General features: G+C 37.5%; 2 protein-coding genes across 3 annotated transcripts in view; both read left to right on the forward strand.

The window, feature by feature from the left end:
* Nucleotides 1–9741, forward strand: part of NAE1 (NEDD8 activating enzyme E1 subunit 1) — a 30217-nt gene extending 20476 nt beyond the window's left edge. For both annotated transcript variants that reach the window (XM_029924957.1, XM_029924956.1), the window contains exons 14-20: nucleotides 282–357; nucleotides 666–705; nucleotides 2600–2686; nucleotides 3426–3518; nucleotides 6236–6350; nucleotides 6441–6490; nucleotides 9429–9741. In XM_029924957.1, coding sequence (XP_029780817.1) covers nucleotides 282–357; nucleotides 666–705; nucleotides 2600–2686; nucleotides 3426–3518; nucleotides 6236–6350; nucleotides 6441–6490; nucleotides 9429–9538 — 571 coding nt within the window. In that variant the 3' untranslated portion in view covers nucleotides 9539–9741. The remainder of the gene's footprint in view (nucleotides 1–281; nucleotides 358–665; nucleotides 706–2599; nucleotides 2687–3425; nucleotides 3519–6235; nucleotides 6351–6440; nucleotides 6491–9428) is intronic.
* A 125-nt stretch (nucleotides 9742–9866) lies between these two features.
* The window catches only part of TERB1 (telomere repeat binding bouquet formation protein 1), a 59148-nt gene continuing 42347 nt past the window's right edge, over nucleotides 9867–26667 (forward strand). The window contains exons 1-4 of the mRNA XM_029924955.1: nucleotides 9867–10946; nucleotides 14610–14672; nucleotides 23501–23611; nucleotides 23793–23921. Coding sequence (XP_029780815.1) covers nucleotides 14642–14672; nucleotides 23501–23611; nucleotides 23793–23921 — 271 coding nt within the window. The 5' untranslated portion in view covers nucleotides 9867–10946; nucleotides 14610–14641. The remainder of the gene's footprint in view (nucleotides 10947–14609; nucleotides 14673–23500; nucleotides 23612–23792; nucleotides 23922–26667) is intronic.

Here is a 26667-nt window from a genome sequence, read left to right on the forward strand (position 1 = left end):
TGGATCATGGATCCCTCTAGGAGGGTAGTTTTTAAGTTGCTGTTAATTACAGAGGGAGCCCAGTTAGTAGTAGATTGCAAAGTCCATCACCAACACTGGGAAGATTCCCAGCCACTAATAGCTGTTGCTGGTAGCATTTCCGTGGCATTTTCATATTCTGTATGTTATCAGACCAGTATTTTTTCATGAAAAGGAAAGAGATTTTATTTGCTTCATGGTGATATTTAAATTTTGTTAATTTTAAAATTTGTTAAAAATAGCCTTTTGTTGTTCTTTTCCAGTTACCGTGAAAAAGCAAAGAAAGATGCTGCTGCTGTGGGTAATCATGTTGCCAAGTTATTGCAGTCTATTGGGCAGGTAAGCTGCTGAGCAGAGCACACGGTGCCTGTGATGGATGGTTCAGCTCCATTTGGCCTGATCACATAACTCTGGAGCCAAAAAGGTTTAGAGACAGAGGGTGTGGCACTGCTTCTGTGCTTCTTTAGAGGGATCTCTCACTTACCTGCCTAATGAGAAAGGCCTTCACTAAGCAAACAAGGTGTGTTTACAGTGCTCTTCCAGCACACAGGGAGAGCCTCCCCATCTCACAGTGATTGGCTTTGTGCTGCACCCTCTGTTCATCTTCTCTTTTACACTGAGCAAAACCTGCATTTATCTCTTTACAGGCACCAGAGTCCATTTCAGAGAGAGAATTAAAATTACTCTGTAAGTCCCCTTGAATTAATTTCCTTATTTTGCTTGATAAAAATGTGCCAAAGAAAATGTTTGTAGGAATTTTAAATGTTTGAAATTTGAAATTGTCCATGGTCTCAGTGGTATAGATAATAATTACTGAATAAGGTTTTTCCCCCCTCTCATAGTATAATAAATGGAGAGGGTATTTTAAGACTGGGCCAGGGGTACCTGGGTGGCTCAGTCGGTTGAGCATCCGACTTTCGATCTCTGCTCAGGTCATGATCTCATAGTTTATGGGGGCTAGCCCTGCACTGGGCTCTGAGCTGACAGTGCTTTGGATTCTCTATCCTCTTCTCTCTCTATCTCTCCCCAACACTCTCTCAAAATAAATAAATAAATAAATAAATAAATAAACCTTAAAAAAACACAAAGACTGGGTCAGAGATGGAGTATATCTGTGTATGGCAGTGCTAAAAAGACATGAAGGTCCATTAATTGAAAATTGTCTTTGAGACAGAATTATTTTCAGCTTACTACTTTTAAATAATTTGGAAAAGTTTTATCTGAAGACTTTGGATGTGAAGTCTGGAGTCACATGTACATTCATCACATGTACATTCACAGTATTGGTGTAAATACTCACTTTCATGTGTGTTAAATGACTGTGATGGAATTTAGAATTTTGCCATCTAGTTTCATAGGTGGTTGACTCCTGGGATCTTCTTTTTTTTTTTAATAAGATTTAATCTCATATCTCAGATCCATTTTATTTTTTTTTAATGTTTTTGTTTATTTTTGAGAGAGAGACAGCGTGAGCAGAGGAGGGTCAATGAGAGAGGGAGACACAGACTCCGAAGACAAATCCTGGGCTCTTCTTGATAACTCCTCAGGACACCCAAAGTGTTTTATTTGAGAATTAAAGAATAATAAAATTTGTTCTACATGCTGCTGAGGATTTTTCCCTGTAGCTACTGCCCTAAGCTTCAAAAGTCGATATTCTGTATGTTCCTTAAAATACATTTTCCATGTTCTCCCTTTAATGGCTCCACCACTGTGCTTGTTTAGGCTAAGTTTTAATATTTTGTTCCACTACTGATGTTGCACCTTGTTTTTTTTTTTTTTTTTAATTTATTTTTAAGACCGAGAGAGACAGAGCATGAGAGGGGGAGGGGCAGAGAGAGAAGGAGACACAGAACCAGAAGCAGGCTCCAGGCTCTGAGCTAGCTGTCAGCACAGAGCCTGATGCGGGGCTCCAACCCACGAACGTGAGATCTGACCTGAGCCGAAGTCGGAGGCTTAACCGACTGAGCCACCCAGGCGCCCCTATTGCACCTTGTTTTTGCATTTGTGTCTGTTCTTCTAGATTACATGATCCCAGAGTAGAAGTTGGGTGTTGGGTATTTGAGAGTTTATTCTGTTTTCTCTACTTAGGGATATGTTTGAAAATTTCCCTAATACAAAGTTGTTTTTGTTTTTGTTTTTTTTAAAGAAAGTCTTACATATACCAAGAACACAACATCTATAACACTCTCCTTTACAACTGCTTATCCATAATACAGTAAACACTACAATTCACTGAGTCCTATCAGGCATTGTGCTAAGTATGCACTTTATACACTTGCACATTTGATCCACAGAACAACAATTTCATAGGTAATATTATCGCTGTTTTACAAATGACAACAAGCTCCGAGAGGTGCCATCACCTGCTTAGTGCTGAGCTGGTTGTACTGCCAACGATGTGAATTTCAGATGACTTGTGTTCTAAATGCCTTCTCTGCTAACCATTAGAGCTAAAGAGACATTTCTTCACATTTCTATGTCTGTACAGAGTATGTAGAAAATTTTCTGTTAAAGTGACTTCTGATTTGGAATATTCAAATACCTCACCTGTTTACTTTCATAATGTCTTCCCTGTGTTCAGGCACCAATTCTGCATTTCTTCGAGTGGTAAGATGTCGATCTTTAGCTGAAGAATATGGCTTGGATACAATGAACAAGGATGAAATAAGTAAGTATAATAACCTTTTGATGTTAGGTTATTAATTTTAATTAATTTTATATATGTAAATATTTTGTGCATAATAGTGAGTATGGTGATAATATACAGGATAATATAAATATTATACTCTTAATTTTATTGTATAAGCCAAGAGATAGTCCTACTTCTTTTTTTTTTTTTTTTAATGTTTTATTTATTTTTGATACAGAGAGAGAGAGAGCATGAGAGTGGGAGGGTCAGAGAGCGAAGGAGACACAGAACCAGAAGCAGGCTCCAGGCTCTGAACCAGCCGTTAGCACAGAGCCTGACGCGGGGCTCGAATCCACGAACGTGAGATCTGACCTGAGCCGAAGTCGGAGGCTCAACCGACTGAGCCACCCAGGCGCCCCGAGATAGTCCTACTTCTAAGTAGTTATAATTGCAAATTATAAAACTTAATATATACGTAAAATCATGTTTAGGTTACTGAATAAGTCATGTGATAAGAAGCGCTAAAGTCAGAACATTACTATGTTAATAGAAATTATGTGACTATAATTGATAGTCCATAAGACCATTGGGTTTCATCTTAACATATCTTCCTTTATTTTACTACTATTAATCATTTTCTATTTAATTGTCACAAAATACTTAAATTTTGTTAAAGAATGCCTTGTATCCTGAAACTTGAGCATATAATAAATTCAGTTCTGCATTATTTTTATGTAATGAATTATCCACATTATACTGAAAATTTTTTTCCTTTCAGTTTCTAGCATGGACAATCCAGATAATGAGATAGTATTATACTTAATGTTACGGGCTGTTGATAGATTTCATAAACAACATGGTAGATATCCAGGTAAGAATAGCAGTCTCATTATCATATACAATAAAGTCTTGAAATAAATACTTAAATTGAATTAACACTTGAGGTTCCTTGGGTGTTTATAGTAGTGGTGCTTGAATTTTACATTGTAAACAGTTTACACCTAGTTCATCTCAATGAAGAAATACCATTTGATTTTTAAATATTTGCAGATAGCATTTGATTCTAAACTATTACAAGGGAGTGTTGGTTGAATGCATATAGAATAAAACTATTTTTTTGTTAGTTTCCGGAGTTTACTTCTAAGACTCACACTGAGTTTAGTGGAATGAAAAAGCCATAAAAAGTATGCCACTGACTTGAATTTTCTCTGTAAATATAGTAATTGGAGAATTGGTATAATCACAAAGATCTTCAATTGCCCAGAATATTTTTATTAAGATGATGACTTTAGGGGTGCCTGGATTGCTCAATCGGTTAAGTGACCGACTTCCGCTTAGGTCATGATCTCACGGTTCATGGGTTTGAACCCCCACATCAGGCTCCGTGCTGACAGTGCAGAGCCTGCTGAGGGTTCTCTCTTTCTCCCTCTCTCTGCCCCTTCTTCCCTCCCACCAGCTGTCCTTCCTTCACACACACACTCTCTTGAAATAAATAAATAAATAAATCAGACTCGATTTTGGCTCAGGTCATGATCTCACAGTTCTTGGGATTGAGCACCATGTTGGGCCCTGGGCTAACAGTATGGGGCCTACTTGAGATTCTCTCTCTCCTTCTTTCTGCCCCTTCCCCGCTCTTGCTCACAGGCTCTCTCTCAAATAAAAATTAAAAACAAAAAGATGATAATTTTAATTTTGCAGTATCACTGCAGCACATTATACGAGTATCCTAAGAACTGTTGCCCCAACTGATGTAGTATACCTGAGTTACAGTCTTAATGAGCAGTCTTACCAAAAGAAAGAAAAGGAATAAACACCAAATATGTATTACTTTATGTGTATTGTTTGATTAGCATGTATTTTTGGTTTATTGCATAACAAACCATCCTAAAACTTAGTAGTTTAAAACAGTAAATTATTATCTTGTGATTTTGTGGATTGGCTGGGCTCACTCAGTTATGCAGTTCTTACTGGGAAGAGGGGAATTGATGGAGTTGCATGATGCGTGGGGCTGGAGTTGTTCTGAAGGTTTCACTGAGCTGGACATCCAAGAAGACATTTTCGCTCATGTGACTGCAGCATTAGTTGGGATAATTGGAACTGCCTGGGGGATAGTGAGGTATCTTTCCACTGCTAACTGGGGCTTCCTTTTAGCATAGTATTCCTGGGGGAGACTGCTTACATGGTGGCTGGCTTCCCCAAAGTTAACATTCCAAAAGACCCAGGTGGAAAGTACAAGGTACTTTATGAGTTAGCCTCAGAAGTCACCTAGCATCACTTATATCATGTTCCATTGGCTTCACCGGGCCAGTTTAGATTAAGAGTGGGAGGGGACTACATGAAGGCACAAAGGAGCGTTCATTGGGGAGCCATCTTCGGAGACTAGCTACTACATGAAACACAGGCTTCCACGCTCTCTCACGTAACATCTCTTGACCTTGGGTGAATCCCTATTTCTCTCCCAAGTCTCAGTTCTCTCATTCATGGAATAGTGATAATAGTACCTACTGGATTGTAATGGTTATACAGGTGATGTATGAAAATCACTTAATACTATGTGGCATCTTGTATCAGTAAAGGTTTGGTGTTATTGTGAAGAAGAGTAGTGATAGTTTTTAAATTAGAGGTGCTAAAAAATACTGATATTAAAAAAATTTTTTTTTTATTTTTGAGAGAGAGTGTGAGTGGAGGAGGGACAGAGAGAGATGGAGACACAGAATTCGAAGCACGTTCCAGGCTCAGAGCTGCCAGCACAGAGCCCAGCCCGGGACTTGAACCCACAAGCTGTGAGATCATGAGCTGAGCCAAAGTTAAACGCTCAGCCAACTGAGCCACCCAGGCACCCCCCAAAAAATTTATATTTTAAATAACACTTAAATAGTACAGCAACTATATTTTTCCTTCCAGAAGTAATAGTAATAGCTTGCCTTTGTAAACATAGTTTAATCATTAAGAACTGCTTGGGCTCACATCCCAGTTTTGCTACTTAGGAGCTAAGTAACTCAGGCAAATAACAATCTGTCTGTGCCTCAGTTTTCTCACTTGTAAATAGGGATAATAATAGTACCTACTTGATAGGGTTGTCCTGAAGATTAAATCACTTAATATAAATGGTACTTAGAACAGTATCCAGCATTTATTAATTCAGTAAATGTTACCTATTACTATAGCTGTAAGTCTTCAGTGTCATTCAATTTCCTGAAAGTGGATAATAAACACTATAATATTTTTTAAACACCATAAATTTTATAAAGGGTATAAGTAAGATATTACTTAGTCATTCAATTCTTCCATCAAATAATTCTTGAGCACCAACTATGTGCTGGATATTCTTCTAGATACTGCGTATAGAGCAGTAAATAAAGCAGATTTACCTAACTTGAATTTTAATAGGCTTCAGATGGTTTCTTTGTTACAGCTTTGTGATAGCTGCAAATATTGGTCTTACACTTCCTGTTATTTTTGTTCTTCAGTTTCATACCTTACTATTTTGATTAGAACACCTAAAACTGGATTTTAAAAAGAGGTAACCATTGGTTTTGAATTGCATATTTATTTTAATGAAAATTGATTTACATTATGTATTTTTAGGGGTATCTAACTACCAAGTTGAAGAAGATATAGGAAAGCTGAAATCTTGTCTCACTGGCTTCCTTCAGGAATATGGATTATCTGTAATGGTGAAAGATGATTATGTCCATGAATTGTGAGTTTTTTTTTTTTTAAGGCAAACGAGAGATAATATCCATCCTGTCATAAGGCTAATCTAAGTTCACGTCTCCATCCTTTTTTGTAGTTGCCGATATGGAGCTGCTGAGCCACACACCATTGCTGCATTCTTAGGGGGTGAGTTCCATAGATGAGAAGACTGGCATCTGTGGTTACACAGTACAGTTATGAAGTTTTGTTTTTGTAGCTGGTTTAACTAGGGAATCCAGGAAAGCAGGATGTTGTGTTGTTTAGTTAATTTCACTGGTCTTTCTGCTTTCCGCCTCTCCCACTGCTGTCCATATTACAGGGAAGAGCCATTAGTCTTTCTAAAGCATAGCTTTGATCATGTCTCTTACTTAACTAATGCTCTGCCCTGCCAGTAAACACATAAACACTACAATGGTCTTCAGAAAACAAGTCCAGAGTCCTTTATTTGACATTAAAAACACACTGTGTTGGGGCGCCTGGGTGACTCAGTCGGTTGAGAGTCTGGCTTTGGCTCAGGTCATGATCTCAACAATTTGTGGGTTCGAGCCCCACGTAGGGCTCTGTGCTGACAGCTAGCCCAGAGCCTGGAGCCTGCTTCAGATTCTGTGGCTCCCTCTCTCTCTGACCCTCCCTGCTCACACTGTCTCCCTCTATCTCTCAAAAATAAAAAACAAAACAAAACAAAAAACCACACTGTGTTCTGATTCCACTCAGCCTTTCTGCCCTTGGTATTACCAACCTACTTCCTTTTCCCATAGACATGCCATTGATTTCCTGTTCCTTCAGTCCTTAACCTTCAGGGCCATTTGCGTGAAGTCTCCTTCCTGGCATGTCTAAAATCTACCTGTTCTTCAAGGCCCAGCTGAAAATTACTATCTCTAGGGCGCCTGGGTTAAATGTCCCACTCTTGGTTTCAGCTTACGTCATGATCTCATGGTTTGTGGGTTTGAGCCCCATGTTGGGCTCTGTGCTGACAGAGTGGAGTTGGCTTGGGATTCTCTCCTTGCCCCTTCCCCACTCACTTGGTCTTTCTCGAAATAAATAAAAAATTTTTTAAATCAAAATTACGGCTCTTTCATAAAAACTTTGGAAGTTGAAGAGTGCTTGGGTGGCTCAGTTGATTAAGTGTCTGACTCTTGGTTTCAGGTCAGGTCATGATCTTACTTTTTGTGGGTTCAAGCCCCGCATCAGGCTCTGTGCTGACAGCAAGGAACCTGCTGGGGGTTCTTTCTCTTTCTCTCTCTCTGCCCCTCCTCTGCTTGCTCTCTCTATCTCTCTCTCAAAATAAATAAATAAACTTAAAAAAAAACACAACAACAACAACAACCAGAAACACTTTGGAAACTGGAAGTCCAAGGTCAGGTAGGGAGGCCTGTCCATGGCTTGTAGGCAGCTATCATCTTGCTGTGTGCCATAATCTCTTTGTGTAGGAAGAGGAGAGGACAGATAGGACACAGCTCTTGGGGGTCTCTTCTTATATGGGCACTAAACCCCTTGTGAGGACCCCATCCCATGACCTCATCTAACCCTATTTCCTTCCCAAAGACCTCCAATATCCTTTTCATCTCCAAATATTATCACATTGGGTATTAAAGATTTAACATGAATTTTGAGGACATTCAGTCCCTAACATGTGTATTCTGTATTCTGCACAACACCATTATGTTCCTTCACTTCTTTCAGGTCTTTGTTTAAATGTTATCTTTGTCTTGTGAGGCCATTCCTGATTCCTCAATTTAAAATTGAGTCCTTCTTCTTGCACTCATATATATCCCCCTTCCTTGCTTTTTCTCCTTAGCCCTTAGGGTCATTTGACTTTCTACACATTTTACTAATTTGTAAATTCTCTTTCTCTTAATACTAAAAAGTAAGATCCATGAGAGCAAGGGTTTTTGTCTTTTATTTTTTATTCCTAGTGCCTCGAAGAGTATTTGGTATGTAATAGAATCTCATTTTATTGAATCATTGAATGTTTATAAGTATTATAAAAGCTGAAGAATTTTTTCTTGGTAATTTTATGTTTTGTTTTCTTTGAGTAATTACTTAAAACTTATTACTGTATAAGTCTGTTACTGAGCATACTATAGCAGCCTGGCAGTATTTAATATAGATCGTTTCCAAATTATACATGTATTTAGAACAAATATACATATACCCCTGTTTTATTATAAAAGTAAAATATTCACAAGGCAAAATTTGAATGCAACAGAAGGGTGGTCTTTGAGAATCATTTCTGTCTATATGTATTTTTTTAAGTATAATCAACCATTACTACTGCTTTGACTTTTTTTTTAACTTTTTTTTTTTTTAATGTTTTATTTATTTTTGAGACAGAGACAGAGCATGAGAGGGGGAGGGGCAGAGAGAGAAGGAGACACAGAACCGGAAGCAGGCTCCAGGCTCTGAGCTAGCTGTCAGCACAGAGCCTGATGCGGGGCTTGAACCCACGAACGTGAGATCTGACCTGAGCTGAAGTCGGAGGCTTAACCGACTGAGCCACCCAGGCGCCCCTGCTTGGACTTTTTTACTTAATATATCTTGCCAATGTTTTTTTCTTTTTTTTTCTTTTTCTTCTTTTTTAAAAATCTTAATGTTTTATTTTTATTTTTGAGAGAGAGAGAGAGAGACAGCATGAGCAGGGGAGGGTCAGAGAGAGAGGGAGACACAGAATCTGAAGCAGGCTCCAGGCCCTGAGCTAGATGTCAACAGAGAGCCTGACACAGGGCTCAAACCCACGAACTGCGAGATCATGTCCTGGGCCGAAGCTGGACACTTAACTGACTGAGCCACCCAGGCACTCCTGCCAATGTTTTTAAACCACCATAATTAAAAATACTTCATTCTTTTAATCTTTGGCATAATATCCCAACATGTGAATGTATAAGACACATTTTTATTTCCTTTAATAACATAGTTATAAAAAATTGTAGTGCTTGATTTTGATGTGACTCAGTAAGCTGTTTTGGCTTATTTTTAAACTCCTTTCCTTTCCCAAAGGTAATTGAATATTTACATAATAGAATATTTTTATATAATGTGAAATTTACCTTTTTTAAAGATTTGCTTTTCTCCTTTTTCCTTGCAGGAGCTGCTGCTCAGGAGGTTATCAAAATAATCACCAAACAGTTTGTAATTTTTAATAATACTTATATTTATAGTGGCATGTCACAAACTTCAGCAACTTTCCAGTTGTAGAATAAGCACCCTATGTTCTGTGTCAGTGATTTAAACTGTAATGGCCTTCAGGCTGTGCTCTAGTCTGTAAAATTCTGCTAAGTGACAACTGTTAAATTGTTTCCTTAATAAACATTGTTCTAATTTGTAATGTCTCGTTCTCTGTGGGAGAAGGGGAAAGGAAGCATTTTCTTGGAGAATAAAAGCTACCCATTTCTAATTGAGTTCATTATTTCTGGCTTGCTAATTCAAAGTTGCTTATAAAAAATCTCTTGTGTTTCATTAGAAACAGCTTTATTTTTTCTTACAGTCTTAATTAAATAATGACTTTTAGCCATGTATAGATTTTAGCAATGGACATCTTAAATGACCATGACTACCTGAAAAGGCAAATATTTCAGATGTATAGTTTTTATCAGAAAACAAAGACACGAAGATTGGAAGAGAAGACTGAGGGCCAGGCTTGGGCTTGGAGGGCCTTAGCCCACGCCGTGCTCTGCTGCCACAGCCCCTGGCGCGGTCTCGTTGACCTGGAGCCGGCTCTCCTCTAACTCTGCTGCCAAAGCCCCTCTGAGCAAAGAAAGCCCTAAAAGCGCGGAGCGATGAGCTCAGAGGTTTTCCTCCTTCACGTTGTGACTTTCCACCACTCAAAGACACTGCATCCACATTCTTGCTACCCACGACCGGCCTTGGAGACTTCGGGGAGGGTCTATGGAGAGACACTGCATGCAGGCCGGCCAAGGCGGCCGGAAGTCCCGCCCAACGGAAGTATACCTGGCATGCTGGGCGGGAAACGGTGTGGCGCGCATTCGTTATAGGCGGGCTTCGAGGGAGGAAGCACGGAAATCGGCGCGCCGCGACTTGACGGTAAAGGTCGCGCTCCAGTCCCTGCGCATTCGGGTCCTGCTCTGGTCCCGTCCCGGGATCTGTCCGTGATCTCCTGTGGAAGCAGGACGGCAGCCAGTGGGCCCCAGTAGGGCCCGGTCCGCCACCACAGTGGCTGGGATGCGGCACGCCTGGCTATGCCCTTGCTCCCGCTGAGGGGAGAGATTCCTCGGGAGGCGGCAGACCCCGGCTGCACCCTCACAGCAGCTCGTGGGAAAAGAATTGTCAGTACCGTTTAGTCGGGCATCTGGAGGTTCAGTTTCCGGCCCTGATTGTACTTGAGACTCCACGGGCCTGTAGAGCGCCAGATGATTCTGGTGTATCGTAGGGGTGGGGACCACCAGTGAGGCCCTTTCGCAGACCGTGGGCCCGACCGTGTGGGCCACAGCACTTGAGCGGCGCGCCGCCTCTCGGAAGTCGCCCGTGGCGGGGCGGGACTCGACTCGCCCTTAACTGGTATCCGGTCTCTGGCAGGAGTTGGAGAGTCCTGGTCTAACACAAGCCTGGGGAAGACCTCTGCTCTTCAGTTCTCCCAGATCTTTAGGTGAGCTGGGCCGTGGTGTTAATGAGTGCAAACTGGGAAAACAGGGGCAAGGTAGCCTTTCCTCCTTGGGGAGATCGGGCATCGTCTGCTGGTGCAAACTGGGAAGAGGTGATGAGTTTTAATGCAGAAGGGCTGCTCCAGTCCACCTACCTTGGGAATGTGAATGTAGAGTGAACTCCTCCTGGTACCCTCACTCGGCTTGTTTCCCGCACTTGTTATTCTCAAGCTACACAGTAACAGCAAATTTATTTGCATGTTGGCTCTTGCTCCCTTGTTTCTCCTACTTTGAGGAAAATTTGCACTGTGTATGTGTCCAAGCTGGGCATCCACTGTCAACTTAGTGATGGTATTTAGTGGTGGGATTTTCAGCCCGCCAGCCTTACACAGATTTCATTTATTCTGATATTTTTGGGTAATACTTATATTTCAAAAAGCTTTTCATGTTAACATTTTCTAGGCTAAGTAAAAGAGTAATAATGTTCAGCTAGTTTTCTTGCTTAAATTTGAATTTAATAGCACTGTTTTAAGGAGTACATTGAGTTAAACCTGGAAATGGAATAGTTTCTTCTGGTTACCTGGGAAAATCCTTTTCTTACCCCCTGTGAGAATACAGCAAATAATTTTGAAATCTTGTTCATTACAATTTGCATTTTCAGTAAATTACTGAAAACACTATCTGCTTTATTGAACAGTTGCTTTTGTTTTGGGAAATACTCTATATTTTATAATTTAAAATACAGTTTTATAATTATCCCTTGAAAGTTATAACTTGTCCTTTGCTTTTGATGCTTCTAAGCATTTACCTAGTAAATGACTTGTATTAATGCTTCTAGGTATTTGGAAAACTGTAATTAAAATTTTTTAAAAAAATGTTTATTTATTTTTGAGAGAGAGAGAGAGAAAGAGAGACAGAGCACGAATGGGGGAGGGTGAAAGAGAAAGATGGGAGACACAGAATCCAAAGCAGGCTCCATGCTCCAAGCTGTCAGCACAGATCCCAATGTGGGATTCAAACTCGTGAGCTGTGAGATCATGACCTGAGCAGCAGTGGGATGCTTAATTGAGCCACCCAGGCACCCTTGGAAAATTTCAATTTTATTGTGTTATTATAAGAAAGCAGTATAAGAAAGACAAAGGGGAATAAAAGGTAATGTATTTTGTCAGTTTCAATTTCAATACCTTTAGTGTTTAAAGCTATATTCCTTTGTAAAAATAAAATTATATTTAAAAGCAGAATAGAGGGGCGCCTGAGTGGCTTAGTCAGTTAAGTGTTCAACTTCAGCTCAGGTCATAATCTCACAATTTGTGGGTTTGAGCCCTGCTTTGGGCTCTGTGTTGACATCTAGCTCTGAGCCTAGAGCCTGGAGCCTGTCTTCGGATTCTGTGTCTCCCTCTCTTTCTGACCCTCCTCTGTTCATGTTCTCTCTCTCTTAAAAATAAATAAAATATTAAAAAAATAAAAGCAGAATAGATCGACTAATTAAAACTAAGGAAACAGTCCTTATATTCCTTCACAAAGCAGAAACCTCCACATGTGACACATGTAGTCCCATTAAAAAATTTTTTTTTAAATCTTCCTATTCCAAATCCTACCCCATTTGCTCACAGATAATCATATTTACCTATGGAGGAAGGAATAGTAAACTATAAGAGTGTAGGGTATGGCTTCAGATTTTCTTGGTGCTCATTCCAGCTCTGGCACTCACTAGCTGCTTGAACTTGGGCAAATTGTTTACCCTCTCCTTGTTAGTCTTCATCTTTATAGCTCCCTCTTAGGGTTGTTATAAAAACTAAAAAGATAATATTTGTAAGATTTACAGAACATAGCCTGGCATATGATAGGACTTGAATATTATAAGCTTTTATTATTATAAAAACTGTGAAAAATAGAAAAAAGTGGGCTGGGGTGCCTGGATGGCTCAGTTAATTGTCTGACTTCAGCTCAGGTCATGATCTCCTGGTTTGTGATTTCAAACCTTGCGTTGGGCTCTGTGCTGACAGCTCAGAGCCCGGAGCTTGCTAAGGATTCTGCGCCTCCCTCTCTGCCCCTGCCACTCTCCACCTTCTCTCTCTCAAAAATAAACAAACATTAAAAAAATTAAAAAGAAAAAGTGGGCTAAGACATCGTAGAATCACCAGCTTAAAACAAGTGTTAATATGTTGTTTTTCATGTAGTTTTATTTTATGTTTACCTCTACATAGTTGGGATTATGCTGTAGATAGAAGCTTGAGTCTTGCTCTTTTTGATTAATTGTAACATAAGCATTTTTCCTTGTTATTAAACATTTCAGGTAAACATCAGTATTCTTGTAAAAGTATCCTGTGAATATACTATAATGTACCCATGCATCCTCTTAATGGAATTTTAGGTTTAAAAATTGGCAAACTTAACTTAAATGGCATTTATATATTACTTTATGAGATGCAATATTAGGGTTGCCTGTTATTTTAGAAATTCTAAAAAGTGGCATATAAACAAGAATTTCAGCTTAATAGTGGAATACTATGTTGAAAAGACCATGGGTTATTAGAAAAATAAAATTTTAATATTAAGCTTATCTTGTGTAGAGAAATGCAGGTTTTTTTGAGAATACCTCAGATTTATTAACTTTTTAATTTACATTCAAGTTAGGTAGCATGTAGTGCAACAGTGATTTCAAGAGTAGATTCGTAAATGTCCCTTACCCATTTAGTCCATCCCCCTTCCCACAACCCCTCCAGTAACCCTCTGTTCTCCTTATTTAAGAGTCTCTTATGTTTTTGTCCCCCTCTCTGTTTTTTTTTTTTTATTATTTTTGCTTCCCTTCCCTTATATTCATCTGTTTTGTATTGTAAAGTCCTCATATGAGTGAAGTCATATGATATTTGTCTTTCTCGGACTAATTTCACTTAGCATGATACCATCCAGTTCCATCCATGTAGTTGCAAATGGCAAGATTTCATTCTGTTTGATTGCCAAGTAATACTCTATTGTGTATATATATATATATATACACCACATCTTCTTTATCCATTCATCCATCGATGGACATTTGGGTTCTTTCCATACTTTGGCTATTGTCGATAGTGATGCTATAAACATTGGGGTGCATGTGCCCCGTTGGAACAGCACACCTGTAACATCCCTTGGATAAATACCTAGTAGTGCAATTGCTAGGTTGTAGGGTAGTTCTATTTTTAATTTTTTGAAGAACCTCCATACTGTTTTCCAGAGTGGCTGTAACAGTTTGCATGGAGAAATGCAGTTCTAAAGTGTGTGTGTGTTTTAAATTTCCAATTCATGAAGTGACCAATCAGAAATGATGGGATGAAAATTTACAGGAAAGAAAATAAGGAAGCAGAACCAGAAGAGGATCATTTAGATTCAGTCAACCAAACATATGTATGTTTACTTAATAAAATATGCTGGAGGCCTGTAATACTTGATGCCATATGCATTTATGTATTTTTCAAATTTAATTCTTGTAACAAATTTATAAAGTATGGATTTCCTATTTTAAAGAAGAGGAAACTGAGGCTTAGGAAACTTAAGCATAGATTAAGTAGATTCAGTGCCTGCTCTTCTGTCTTCAGGAAAATTATTTTTTCCCCTACCTTTTTGCACTTATAATTCTGGAATTCTCAAACATTGATTTAAATTGAGAAAATATCTTTATCTTATAGATTAAATATAAGGAAAAAGAATACAGACAAGCATGGAAAGTGAGGACACAAAGAAGATACAAGGTGAGAAATTAATGGATTATATATCCAGAATTAACTTTATAATCTATTTGTAGGATGTATCGCAGATTATCTCACAGGATCTAGGAAATGAAAGAATCATTCAACAATTTATGCATCAGTATTATGCATCTACCCTGCCTGTCACACTGATTTCAGGACACTGGCATTCTGATGGGAAAAGGCATGCTCTTATTTAGAATACCATATGATAGATGTTTTAATTGAGACATACACAAGAATAGTGAGAGAGCCACCATCACAGTGTGCATGGAGGTATAGATTTCCGAATTGTCCTTAGAAAGATGGAAATTAAATCCATGGACATGGAGGAGATTAACCAGAGAGGAAATATTAAAAAAGAAAAGGATGGGGAATGCTGTTCCTTAATGCACACCATCACATAAGGGTTTGACTGAGGAAGAGGGGCCTCAAAAAAAAAGAAAAACGTTTATTTTTTATTAAAATAATTGGTTTTATATTATAGTTAAAAATGTTTTTAATGTTTAATTTTGAGAGAGAGAGAGCACAAGTGGAGGAGGGGCAGAGAGAGAGGAAGACATGAAATCCGAGGCAGGCTCTAGGTTCTGAGCTGTCAGCATAGAGCCTGATGTGGGGCTTGAACCCACAAAGCATGAGATCATGACCTGAGCCGAAGTTGGACACTTAACTGACTGAGCCACTCAGGCGCCCCTATTTTAGTTAATATGCAGTGCAATATTGGTTTCAGAAGTAGAATTCAGTGATTCATCACTTACATACAATACCCAGTGCTCATCACAAGTGCCCTCCTTAGTACCCATCACACATCCAGCCCATCAACCATGCACTCCCTCCATCAACTTTCAGTTTGTTCTCTATTGTTAAGTCTCTTGTGGTTTGTTTCCCTTTCTTCTCCTCCCCCCTCATATGTTCATCTGTTTTGTTTCTTAAATTCCACATAGGAGTGGAATCATATGATATTTGTCTTTCTCTGATTGACTTATTTCACTTAGCTTAATACATTCTAGCTCCGTCCAAATCGTTACACATAGCAGGGTTTCATGTATTTTATCCATTTATCAGTCAATAGACATTTGGGCTCTCTGCATAGTTTGGCTATTGTTCATATGCTACTGTAAACATTGGTGGGGTGCACATACCCCTTCAAATCAATATTTTGAGAAAAATGGAAAGTCAGGAACATGGGATTTTGGAAATCAGCATTAGGAGAATGCTTCATGAGAGAGATTGCTTGAGCTATTCAGTGTCAAGTTTCCACAGATGATGACTGAATTATTCACTAGATTTTGTATTTAGGAGGTCAGTTGTTTTATTAATAGTCAATTTAGTAGGGACATCTAGGTATCTCAGTCGGTTAAGCATTCAGCTCTTGGATCTTCAGCTCAGGTTGTAATCTCTTGGTTAGTGAGTTCAAGCCTGGTATTGGGCTGTGCACTGCCAGTGTGGAGCCTGCTTGAAATTCTGTTTCTCCCCCACCCCTCCTGCCCCTCTTGCACCTGTGTGCTCTCTCTTTCTCTCAAAATAGATAGATTAAAAAAACAACACAGTGCATTTAATAGATTTCAGCCAGATTGTAGTATATGGATAAAATAAGGATCTGGAGACAGTATGAGTGCCTAACTCTTTTTCTTTTTTTTTTTTTAAAGTTTATTTATTTATTTTGAGAGAGAGACAGAGAGACACTATGTACAGGGGGAGGGGGCGGGGGCAGGGAGAGAGAGAATCCCAAGCTGGCTCACAGAGCCTGATGTTGGGCTTGATCCCATGAACCTTGAGATTATGACCTGAGCTAAAATCAAGAGTCTATTGCCCAACCTACCAAGCCACCCAGGTGCCCCAATACCATACCCTTCTTAAAAGCTTGACTGAAGAGAGGAACCTGGGTGGCTCAGTTGATTAAGCATCCTACTCTTGATTTCTGCTCAGTTGTGATTCTACAGTTCAATTCATGGGATCGAGCCCCATTTCAGGCTGTGTGCTATCAGCTTCTCTCCCATCTCACTGCCCTTCTTCCCATCCCTCTCAATAAATAAAAATTTAAAAAAAGACCCAAGTATATAACTCTGTTGTTTTAAACATATTCACACTGCTGTGCAACCATCACTACAATCAATTTTAGAGCATTTTTATCACCTGCAAAGAAGCCCTATACCCTTTAGCAGTCACACCCTCCTCCCCAACTGTAGGCAACCACTAATCTCTTTTCTGTCTCTAAACTTGCCTATTGTGGATATATAAATTCAATCATAGAATATGTGGGCTTTTGTGACTGGCTTCCTTCACTTAGTATAATATTTTCAAGAATTATTCAAGTTGTATTGGTATCTTCATTACTTTTTATTGCCAAATAATATTTCATTGAATGGATATATTTTGTTTATCCATTTAAGAGTTGGGTTTCTACTGTTTGGCAGTTATGAGTAATGCTGCTATGAACATTCATGTACAAGTTTTTGTGTGCCATAGGTTTTCATTTCTCTTGGGTATATATCTGGTAGAATTGCTGAGTCTATGATAAATTTATGTTTAACCTTCTGAGGAATTGCTAGACTTTTTGTTAAAGTGGCTGTACCATTTTATATTCCTACAGCAATGTATAAGGGCTCCAATTTCTTCAAATCCTTGATCAACCCTTGACATAATCTGTCTTTTTGATTATAGCCATCCTAGTGGATGAAAGTGGTTTAAAAAAAATTTTTTTTTAATGTTTGTTTATTTTTGCAAAAGAGAGAGAGACAGAGCACAAGAAGGGTAGGGAAAAAAGAGACAGAGTCACAGATTCAGAAGCAGGCTCCAGGCTCTGAGCTATTAGCACAGAGCCTGAGGCAGGGCTCAGACTCACAGACTGAGATCATGACCTGAACCAAAGTTGTACGCTTAACTGACTGAGCCACCCAGGTGCTCCTGACATGGTTTCTAATTGTGGTTCTGGTTTGCATTTCCTTAATGAATAATGATGTTGAGCATCTTTTCATATACTAATTGACCATTTGCATATCTTCTTTGAAGAAATGTCTATTCTTTGCTTTTTATTATTTATTCTGTATATATTAACATAAGCCCCTTATCAGACACCTGACTTATAGATACATTTTTCCCTTCCTTGTATATGAATTGTCTTTTCACATTCTTGATAATATCTTTTGAAGCTCAAAAAATTTCAATTTTAAGTCCAATTTATCCAGGTTTCTTTTATTGCATGTGCTTTTGTATGATATATACTTGAGTTTTTGTTTTATTTTCTTCAGGAGTTATTATTTTTTTCTTTTATAGTTTATTGTCAAGTTGGTTTCCATATAAGACCCAGTGCTCATCCCAACAAGTGCTCTCCTTCATGCCCATCACTCCTATTCCCTTCTCCCCCACCCCCATCAGCCCTCAGTTTGTTCTCAGTATTTAAGAGTCTCTTACAGTTTGCCTGCCTCCCTCTCCTTAACTATTTTTTCCCCTTCCCCTCCCCCATAGTCGGTCCTCTGTTAAGTTTCTCCTCTTCCACATATGAGTGAAAACATATGGTATCTGTCCTCTGCCTGACTTATTTCACTTAGCATAACACCCTCGAGTTCCATCCATGTTGCTACAATGGCCAGATTTCATTCTTTGTCATGGCCATATAGTATTCCATTATATAGATAAACCACATCTTCTTGATCTGTTCTTCAGTTCTTCAGGAATTATTGAAGAAGGTAGGTTTCATAGCCTGGAGAAGATAAAACTGAGTTGTAGATGTCATTGGGTGCTTTGGGAGGGATTATAATTGAAAAATATCAAAATATGAAAGGGGGGTATAGGAAAGAATAAAGGAATACATAATGAAGTTTCTAATTTTCTTCAGTTGTGCCTAGAATTAAAAATCACTATGCCCCATCAAAGGTCCTGTTTGGCGTGTTGTTGATGATGAATGGTTTATTGACACCCATACAATCAAACTAACCTTCTTATAATTTCTATTAATGTAGAATATAATCAATAAATGTTTGTTATTGCTTCAGGACAACTTAGTGATAACCTTTGTATTATGGTTTTTTACTAACAAATCGAGTCATGAATTATTTCAGAGAACCAAACTATCAGTTGAATTTCTTATAAGAGGAAGACTAAATACTGATTGACAACAAATGTAATTTTCTTTTAGTGTGTTCCTCTATAGTTTTATGTCCTTTCTTTATCCTTTATCTTTGAGAACTTTATTTTTTTTAATTTTTTATTAAAAATTTTAATGCCTTTATTTTACTTTTTGAAAGAGAGAGAGAGAGAGAGACAGACAGACAGAGCACAAGTTGGGGAGGGGCAGAGAGCGAGGGAGACACAGAATTGGAAGCAGGCTCAAGTCTCTGAGCTGTCAGCACAGAGCCCGACACAGGGGCTTGAACCTATGTACCGTGAGATCATGACCTGAGCCAAAGTCGGACGCTTAACCGACTTGAGCCACCCAGATGCCTCATCTTTGAGAACTTTAAATGTTAATTCATGCATTGTGTCAAAATCTACATTCAACTTTATCTAAGTCCTTAAAACCAAGAGAAGAAATTATTTAAAGTCTATGGTAAAAAATTTTATGGGAAAATGATTGTTTTTCATTTCTAGTTGCAAATAAATATTTCAAGTTTATATTTTGATAAGTTTCACACACACACACACACCCGTGCAAGTAGTAGCAACAATCAGGATAAGGAATATAGCCTCATGTGCCTTTATAATACTTCTTTTTGTCCCTTCCTTGACCCACTTTGTCCAAACAACCACCAATTTGCCTTCAGTTACTATAGAGTAGTTTAATTTTTTTTAGTACATGGAATAGTATAGTATATATTCTTCTTTGTGTGTGGTTTCTTTCAGCATAATTGTTTTGAGATTCATATCAATAGTTAACTCCTTTTTATTGGTAAGTAGTATTCCATTTTATGGTCATTTGTTTATCCATTCATCTGTTGATGGACATTTCAGTTTTCAGTTTTTCGCTATTAAATACAGTGCTGCCATGAACATTTGTGTACAAGTCTTTGTATGGACACATAACCAGCTTTTCTTTTGTGTAAATTCTTAGGAGTGAAATGGCTGGATCAAATGGTGTATGTTTAACAATTTATGAAACTGCTGAACTTTCAAAGTGGTTGTACCATTTTATGATTCCACCAGCAATATATGAGATTTCCACTTCTTTTGCATCCTTGCCAAAATCTGTTATGGTCAGTCTTTTACATTTTGGTCTTTCTAGTGGGCATGTAATGGGATTTCCTTGTGGTTTTAATTTACATTTCCCTAATGATTAGTGGTGTTAATCATCTTTTCATGTTTTTATTTGTGACCTATATACATTTTTTTTAAATCAAAGTGTCTGTTCAGATATTTTGCTTGTTATTTTATGAGTTGGTTCTCTTATTGTTGAGTTTTGAGATGTCTGTATAATTTCTGAATGCATATACTTTATCAGATATGTGCTTTGTAAAGATTTTTTGCATTTGTGGTTTGTCTTTAGTGTTGTTCAGAAAACACTATTGGGGGGTGCTTGGGTGGCTCAGTCGGTTAAGCATCTCCTTTGGCTCAGGTCATGATCTCCTGGTTCGTGGGTTTGAGCCCTACATTGGGCTCTGTGCTGACAGCTCAGAGCCTGGAGCCTGCTTCAGTTTCTGTGTCTCCTTCTCTCTCTGCCCCTCCCCTACTCATGCTCTGTTTCTGTCTCAATAATAAGTAAACATAAAAAATTAAAAAAAAAAAGAAAACACTATTGGGTGCTGGGTGCTCAGTCAGTTAACTATCCTACTTCAGCTTAGGTCATGATCTTGCGGTTTGTGGGTTCAAACCCTGCATCGGGTTCTGTGCCGATAGCTTGGAACCTGGAGCCTGCTTCAGATTCTGTGTCCCCCTCTCTCTCTGCCCATCCCCTGCTTCTCCTCTGTCTCTCTCTCTCACAGAAATAAATAAACATTAAAAACTTTTTAAAAACACTATTAAGAGAATGAAGTTTAAAATTTTGATGCAATACAATTTATTCATTATTTTTCTACAGATTGTATTAATAATATTGTGTCTAAGAAATTTTAATGTAAATCCAAGTGGCAAAGATTTTCTCCTATGTTATTTTTTAGAAATTTTATAGTTCTAGATTTTACATTATATCTGCAATCCTTGTAGAGTTAATTTTTATATATGGTTTGATTCAAGTTTGGCTTGTTACATTTTTGAATATGGATATCTGTTTGTTATAGCATCATTTGTTGGAAAGGCTAGCCTTTCTCCTCTGTGGTACCTTTGTGCCTTTATAAAAAATCACCTATTCATATATGCATGGGTTTACTTTTGGACTGTGTTTGAGTTAATTGATCTATTTGTCTATGCTAATGCACTAAATACTATACTCTTTTGATTACTGTAGCTTTATAAGAAGTCTTGAAGTAAGATAGTATTAGTCTTCGAGTTTTATTCTTGTTTTTCAGAATTGTTTGGCTAACAGGTTCTCTGCATTTCCATATGAATTTTGGGTTCATCTTGTCAATTCATATTTTTAAAAAGCCTGTTGGGATTAGACTGAATCTATTGATGAATTTGGGGAAATGGACATTTTAACAATATTTTGTCTTCCAGTCCATGAAAAAAGTGTTTCACTCCCTTTATTTCAGTTTTCTTTAATAAACCTCAGCAGTATTTTTTAGGTGTTAGTGTACATGTTGTTTATATCTTTTGTCAGATTTATCTCTATTTAATATTTTTGATATTATTATAAATGACATTGTTTTTAAACACCAATTTCCAATTACTTACTGCAGGAATATAGAAATATAACTGATTTCTGTATGTTCAATGGATATACTGAAATCGTACTATACTCTAATATACTCTAGTAGCTTTTTTGTACATTCCACTGGATTATCTATATAGAAGGTCATGTTGTACACAACGGCAGATAGTTTTACTACTTCCTTACCAGTTTGAATACTTTTTATTTCTTTTTCTCACTTAATGGCACTGGCTAGGCTCTCTACTTCAATAATAAATGGAATGTTGGATAGAATGATACACTATCCTGTACAATGTTTAACATCTCTGACTTATTCCCGATCTCGGGGAGAAAGATTTCAGTCTTTCTCTGTTAAGTATTATGTTTACTATAGGGCTTTTGTGTGTGTGTATTTTTGCAGGTTGAGGAAGTTTTCTTCTCTTCCAAGTTCGCTGAAAAAAGCTTTAACCAGAAATAAATGTTGGATTTTATCAAATGCTTTTTCTGCATCTGTTGAGGTGATCATTTGGTTTTCCATATTAGTTTATCACATTACATCAATTTATTTTTCAAATCTTTTTTAAAATTCTTATTTTAATTTTTTTATGATAGAGAGAGAGTGTGAGCAGAGGAGAGACAGAGAGAGAGGGAGAGACAGAGAGGCTCTAGGCTCTGAACTAGCTATAAGCACAGAGTCTGATGTGGGGCTTGAACCTATGAACCATGAGATCATGACCTGAGTCGAAGTCAGACGCTCAACCGACGGAGCCACCCAGGCGCCCTTATTGTTCAAATCTTAAGTCAACTATGAATTCTTAGGATAAGCCCACTTGTTCATGATGTATTGTTATTTCATATGTTGTTAGATTTGGTTTGCTATAATTGTTTAGACTTTTTACATGAATGTTCATGAGGGATATTGGTCTGTAGTTTTCTTTTCTTCTTTCTAACGGCTTTGGTTTTGGTATAAGGGTAATGCTAACCTCAGAGAACAAGTTGGGAAGTATTCCTTCTCTTCAAACTTTTGGAAAAATTTGTGTAGAGTTGGTATTACTTCTTCCTTAAACATTTGGAAAAGTTTACAAACGAAGCCATCTGAACTTGGAGATTTCTTTACAGAAAGGTTTTTAAACTGTGATTTCAATTTCTTTTATAGATATAGTACTGTTTAGGTTATCTGTTTCTTCTTGGGTGAGATAATTTGTATCTTCAAAGCAATTTGTCCATTTCACTTAAGTCATTGAATCTACGGATATGAAGTTGCACATAACCATTATTATCTTTTGAATATTTTATAGAATCTATAATGGTGCCATCTCTCTCATTCTGATATTCGTAATTTGTGTCTTCGCTCCTTTTTCCTGGTCAGTTTGTCTAGAGGTTTATCAGTTTTATTGATCTTCTCAAAAACCAATTCTATTGTTTTTCTGCTTTCAATATCATTGATTTTAGCTTTAATCTTTATTTTTTTCTTCTACTTACTTTGGGTTTAATTTTTATAGGTCATTAATTTGAGACCTTTCTTCTTTTATATTATAAACATTTAGTGTTGTAAATTCCCTCTGAAATATTATTGGTAGCATCCCACAAGTTCCAGTATGTTGTATTTTCATTTTTATTCACTTTATTTCTATTTTATTCAGATATTTATTCAGATATTTAAGCCAGTGTAGCTGTATTTAAAGAAAATAATACTGCATTTGGATTTTCTATTCTTTAAATTTTTTTTAATGTTTTATTTATTTTTGAGAAAGAAAGAGGGAGACACAGAATCCAAAGCAGGCTCTGGGCTTTGAGCTGTCGGCATAGGGACCAACGTGGGGCTCAGACTCACAAACCACGAGATCACAACCTAAGCTGAAGTTGGAAGCTTAACTGACTGAGCCACCCAAGCACCCCATGGACTTTCTATTCTTATATTTCATGTGAGGGGAAAATCGAATAATTATAAGTTCATTTCAAGTTCTTTTATTTAAAGAGCATCTTTTATTACTGTGGATAGGTTATAAAAACAAACACTATAAATATATGTATTTAGAAAGTGAAATTTAAATGCTTAGTTTTTGAAAGGAAACATTTGGTTTGAAAAAGTGAAATTTTTGTTCTTTAGAAATGAAGACTGACCTGAACTTACTATTGGAGTGCCTGAAGTATCAAATGGGCAACCCTTTTTCACAAAAGGAAGCTTTGGTCACTATTCTTTCAATTTGTCAACAAAACAGTAAGATGTGATATTGAATTTTTATCTATGATTCTAGTCTTTAGTATTGTGATATATGAAATTTGCATAGTTTTTTTTTCAATTCACTCTACATGCTATGTTACCATATTCATGTTATTTATTTTCTCCTTAAAAGAATCATAATATCATTTATATTTTGTTTTGTCTGCACACCCTGTAGGTAATGCAGGTGTTTACTTTCGGGAAATTGGTGGTTTGATGTTTGTAAGAAATCTTGCAAAGTCAAGTGAACATAGCATAGTAAAAGAAGCAGCCTTATATACCTTAGGAGCTGTTGCAGAACAAAATGGTAAAATATGAAAACTTTTTTTCATTATTCTTCAAGCATCATGTTATATTTTAAGAAACTACTTAAAAGTAATATTTGGGGTGCCTGGGTGGCTCAGTTGGTTAGGAGTCTGACTTTGGCTCAGGTCATGATCTCGCAGTTCCTGAGTTTGAGCCTCTGTGCTGACAGGACTGAGTCCTGCTTGTGATTCTCTCTCTGTCCCTCCCCCACTTGTGTTCTCTCTCTGTCTCTCTCAAAATAAATAAACTTAGGAGTGCCTGGGTGGTTCACTCAGTTAAGTGTCTGACTTCAGCTCCGGTCATGATCTCACAGTTCGTGAGTTCAAGCCTCATGTCAGCATCCAAGCTGCTTTAGATTCTGTGTCTCCCTCTGTCTCTGCCCCTTCCCTGCTCACATGCTGTCTCTCTCTCTCTCTCTCTCAAAAATAAATAAACATTAAAAAATTTAAAAAATGAAACTTAAAATAAAAAGTAATTTTAGAATTAAATTCCTTTTTTACATGTCTGTATAGTTTTATCCAGGTATTTAATTTAATTTGATTTATTTAAAATTTATTTAATTAAATAAATTAATGCATGCTAAAGATTTTGTTTAACTTATTAACCAAAGAAGGAACCTGTAAAATGTGACATCTGTTTCAAAGGCAATGGCAGAAAATAGTATAGGCATTTGGGAATGTTGAAATAGATTTAGACACATAACTGGTCAGTATCTGCAGGGCAATAATCAACTGCATTCTATTGGCCAAAATGTTTATATTTCTATGATCAAGAATAACTTGCATTACTATCAGTATTCTACAATTTACAGAGATGTAAAATAGCTTAAAGACAGTGAAAGTTACAGATAATCTAGAGGAGTGTGCTAGACAGGACATTCAGTAATCATTTTTGTTCATTTCAAAATGTATCACAGTTTTCTTGCTGTTAGTTGGAAACATTTTTTTACTTTGTCTTTTACTGTTCTTCTCCTTTATTTTTGCCATGCAGAAGTTTTTTTATTTTTAGGAAAATAAAATTCATCATTTCTTCCCCTTTTGGCTTTTGGATTTTGAATATTTGGAAAGTTTTCCATACTCTCAGGTTCCAGGAGAATCTATTCACATTTACTTTTGGTACTGGTATGGTTTTATTTTTTTACTTTTACATTTTTTAAAAATTGTCCTGGGGTATGGGATAATGAATGCTCCAGTTTTATCTTTTTTATGTGACAATCCAGCTATTTTAGCATTTCTTATTAAAAAGATCTTTTGGGGCCCCTGGGTGGCTCAGTTGGTTAAGCATACGACTTCAGTTCAGGTCATGATCTGTGGTTTGTGAGTTCAAGCCCCACATTGGGCTCCGTGCTAATAGCTCAGAGCCTGGAGGTTGCTTCAGAGTCTATCTGTCTGTCTGTCTGTCTCTCTCTCTCTCTCTGCTGCTCCCATGCTCATGCTCTGTCTCTCTCAAAAAATAAACAAACATTAGGGGCGCTTGGGTGGCTCAGTCATTTGAGCATCAGACTTTGGCTCAGGTTATGATCTCAAGGTTTTTGAGTTTGAGCCCCACATTGAGCTCTGTTTTGACAGCTCAGAGCCTGGAGCCTCCTTCAGCTTCTCTGTCTCCCCCTGTGTTCGCCCCTCCTATGCTCATGCTCTGTCTCTCAATAACAAATAAAAATGTTGTAAAAATAAAAAAAATAAACATTAAAAAAGATCTTTTTTTTAAGATATTAGTATTTATCTAAGTACTTGGATCAAAAGATGAAGATAACCTCCAAAATCTTGTATATAGATAAATATACTCTGGGTATAGAAATTCATGTTGGTCAAAACATTTTTCTTTAGTATGCCCAAGTTGAAATTGAATCTAAAGTTTTAGTTTGTCAAGCAACTTTCTATACTTTTTTATCCATTAAATAGTTCTTCATCATTCGGTAAGAACCAAGCTACGTGCTGGTTATTGGAATCAATAAGACATTATCCTTGCCTTTGGAAGAAAGTCTAATAGCTGGTTCTAAATACTGGATCAAATACTAATTATACCTCTGTGTTCAAATTATCTTTTTAAACATTTTATGTTTTTAAGGTGTTTTTTTTGTTTTTTTGTTTTTTGTTTTTTAGTAATCTATATACCCAATGTGGTGCTCAAACTCACGACCCCAAGATCAAAGGTCTCATGCTCTTCAGACTGAGCCAGCCAGGTGCCCTCTCAAATTATCATTAAAAAAATTTTTTTTAATGTTTGTTTATTTTTGAGAGAAAGCATGAGCGGGGGAGGGCAGAGAGAGAGGGAGACACAGAATTTGAAGTAAGCTCCAGGCTCTGATCTGTCCTGAGACCCTGACATGGGGCTCAAACCCATGAACCATGAGAGCATGACCTGAGCCGAAGTCGAATGCTTAACTGACTGAGCCACCCAGGCACCCCTCAGATTTCTTTTTTTAAATTCTGTTTATTGTATTATTGTAACACACAGATAGACAGACACACCTACTGTCAGGTATCATTTTTACTTTTTGGAAAGATTTTTATTTTTAGAAAGTTCTTAATAGCACAAGTATCATTTGTCTATTTAAAAAAAATTTTTTTTTAGTGTTTTATTTATTTTTGAGACAGAGAGAGACAGAGCATGAGCAGGGGAGGGGCAGAGAAAGAAGAAGACACAGAATCTCAAGCAGGCTCCAGCCTCCGAGCTGTCAGCTCAGAGCCCAATGTGGGGCTCGAACCCACGCACGTGAGTTCATGACCTGAGCTGAAGTCGGAAGC

This window comes from Suricata suricatta, chromosome 16 (genome assembly GCF_006229205.1).
Source record: "Suricata suricatta isolate VVHF042 chromosome 16, meerkat_22Aug2017_6uvM2_HiC, whole genome shotgun sequence".
Classification (NCBI taxonomy): domain Eukaryota; kingdom Metazoa; phylum Chordata; class Mammalia; order Carnivora; family Herpestidae; genus Suricata; species Suricata suricatta.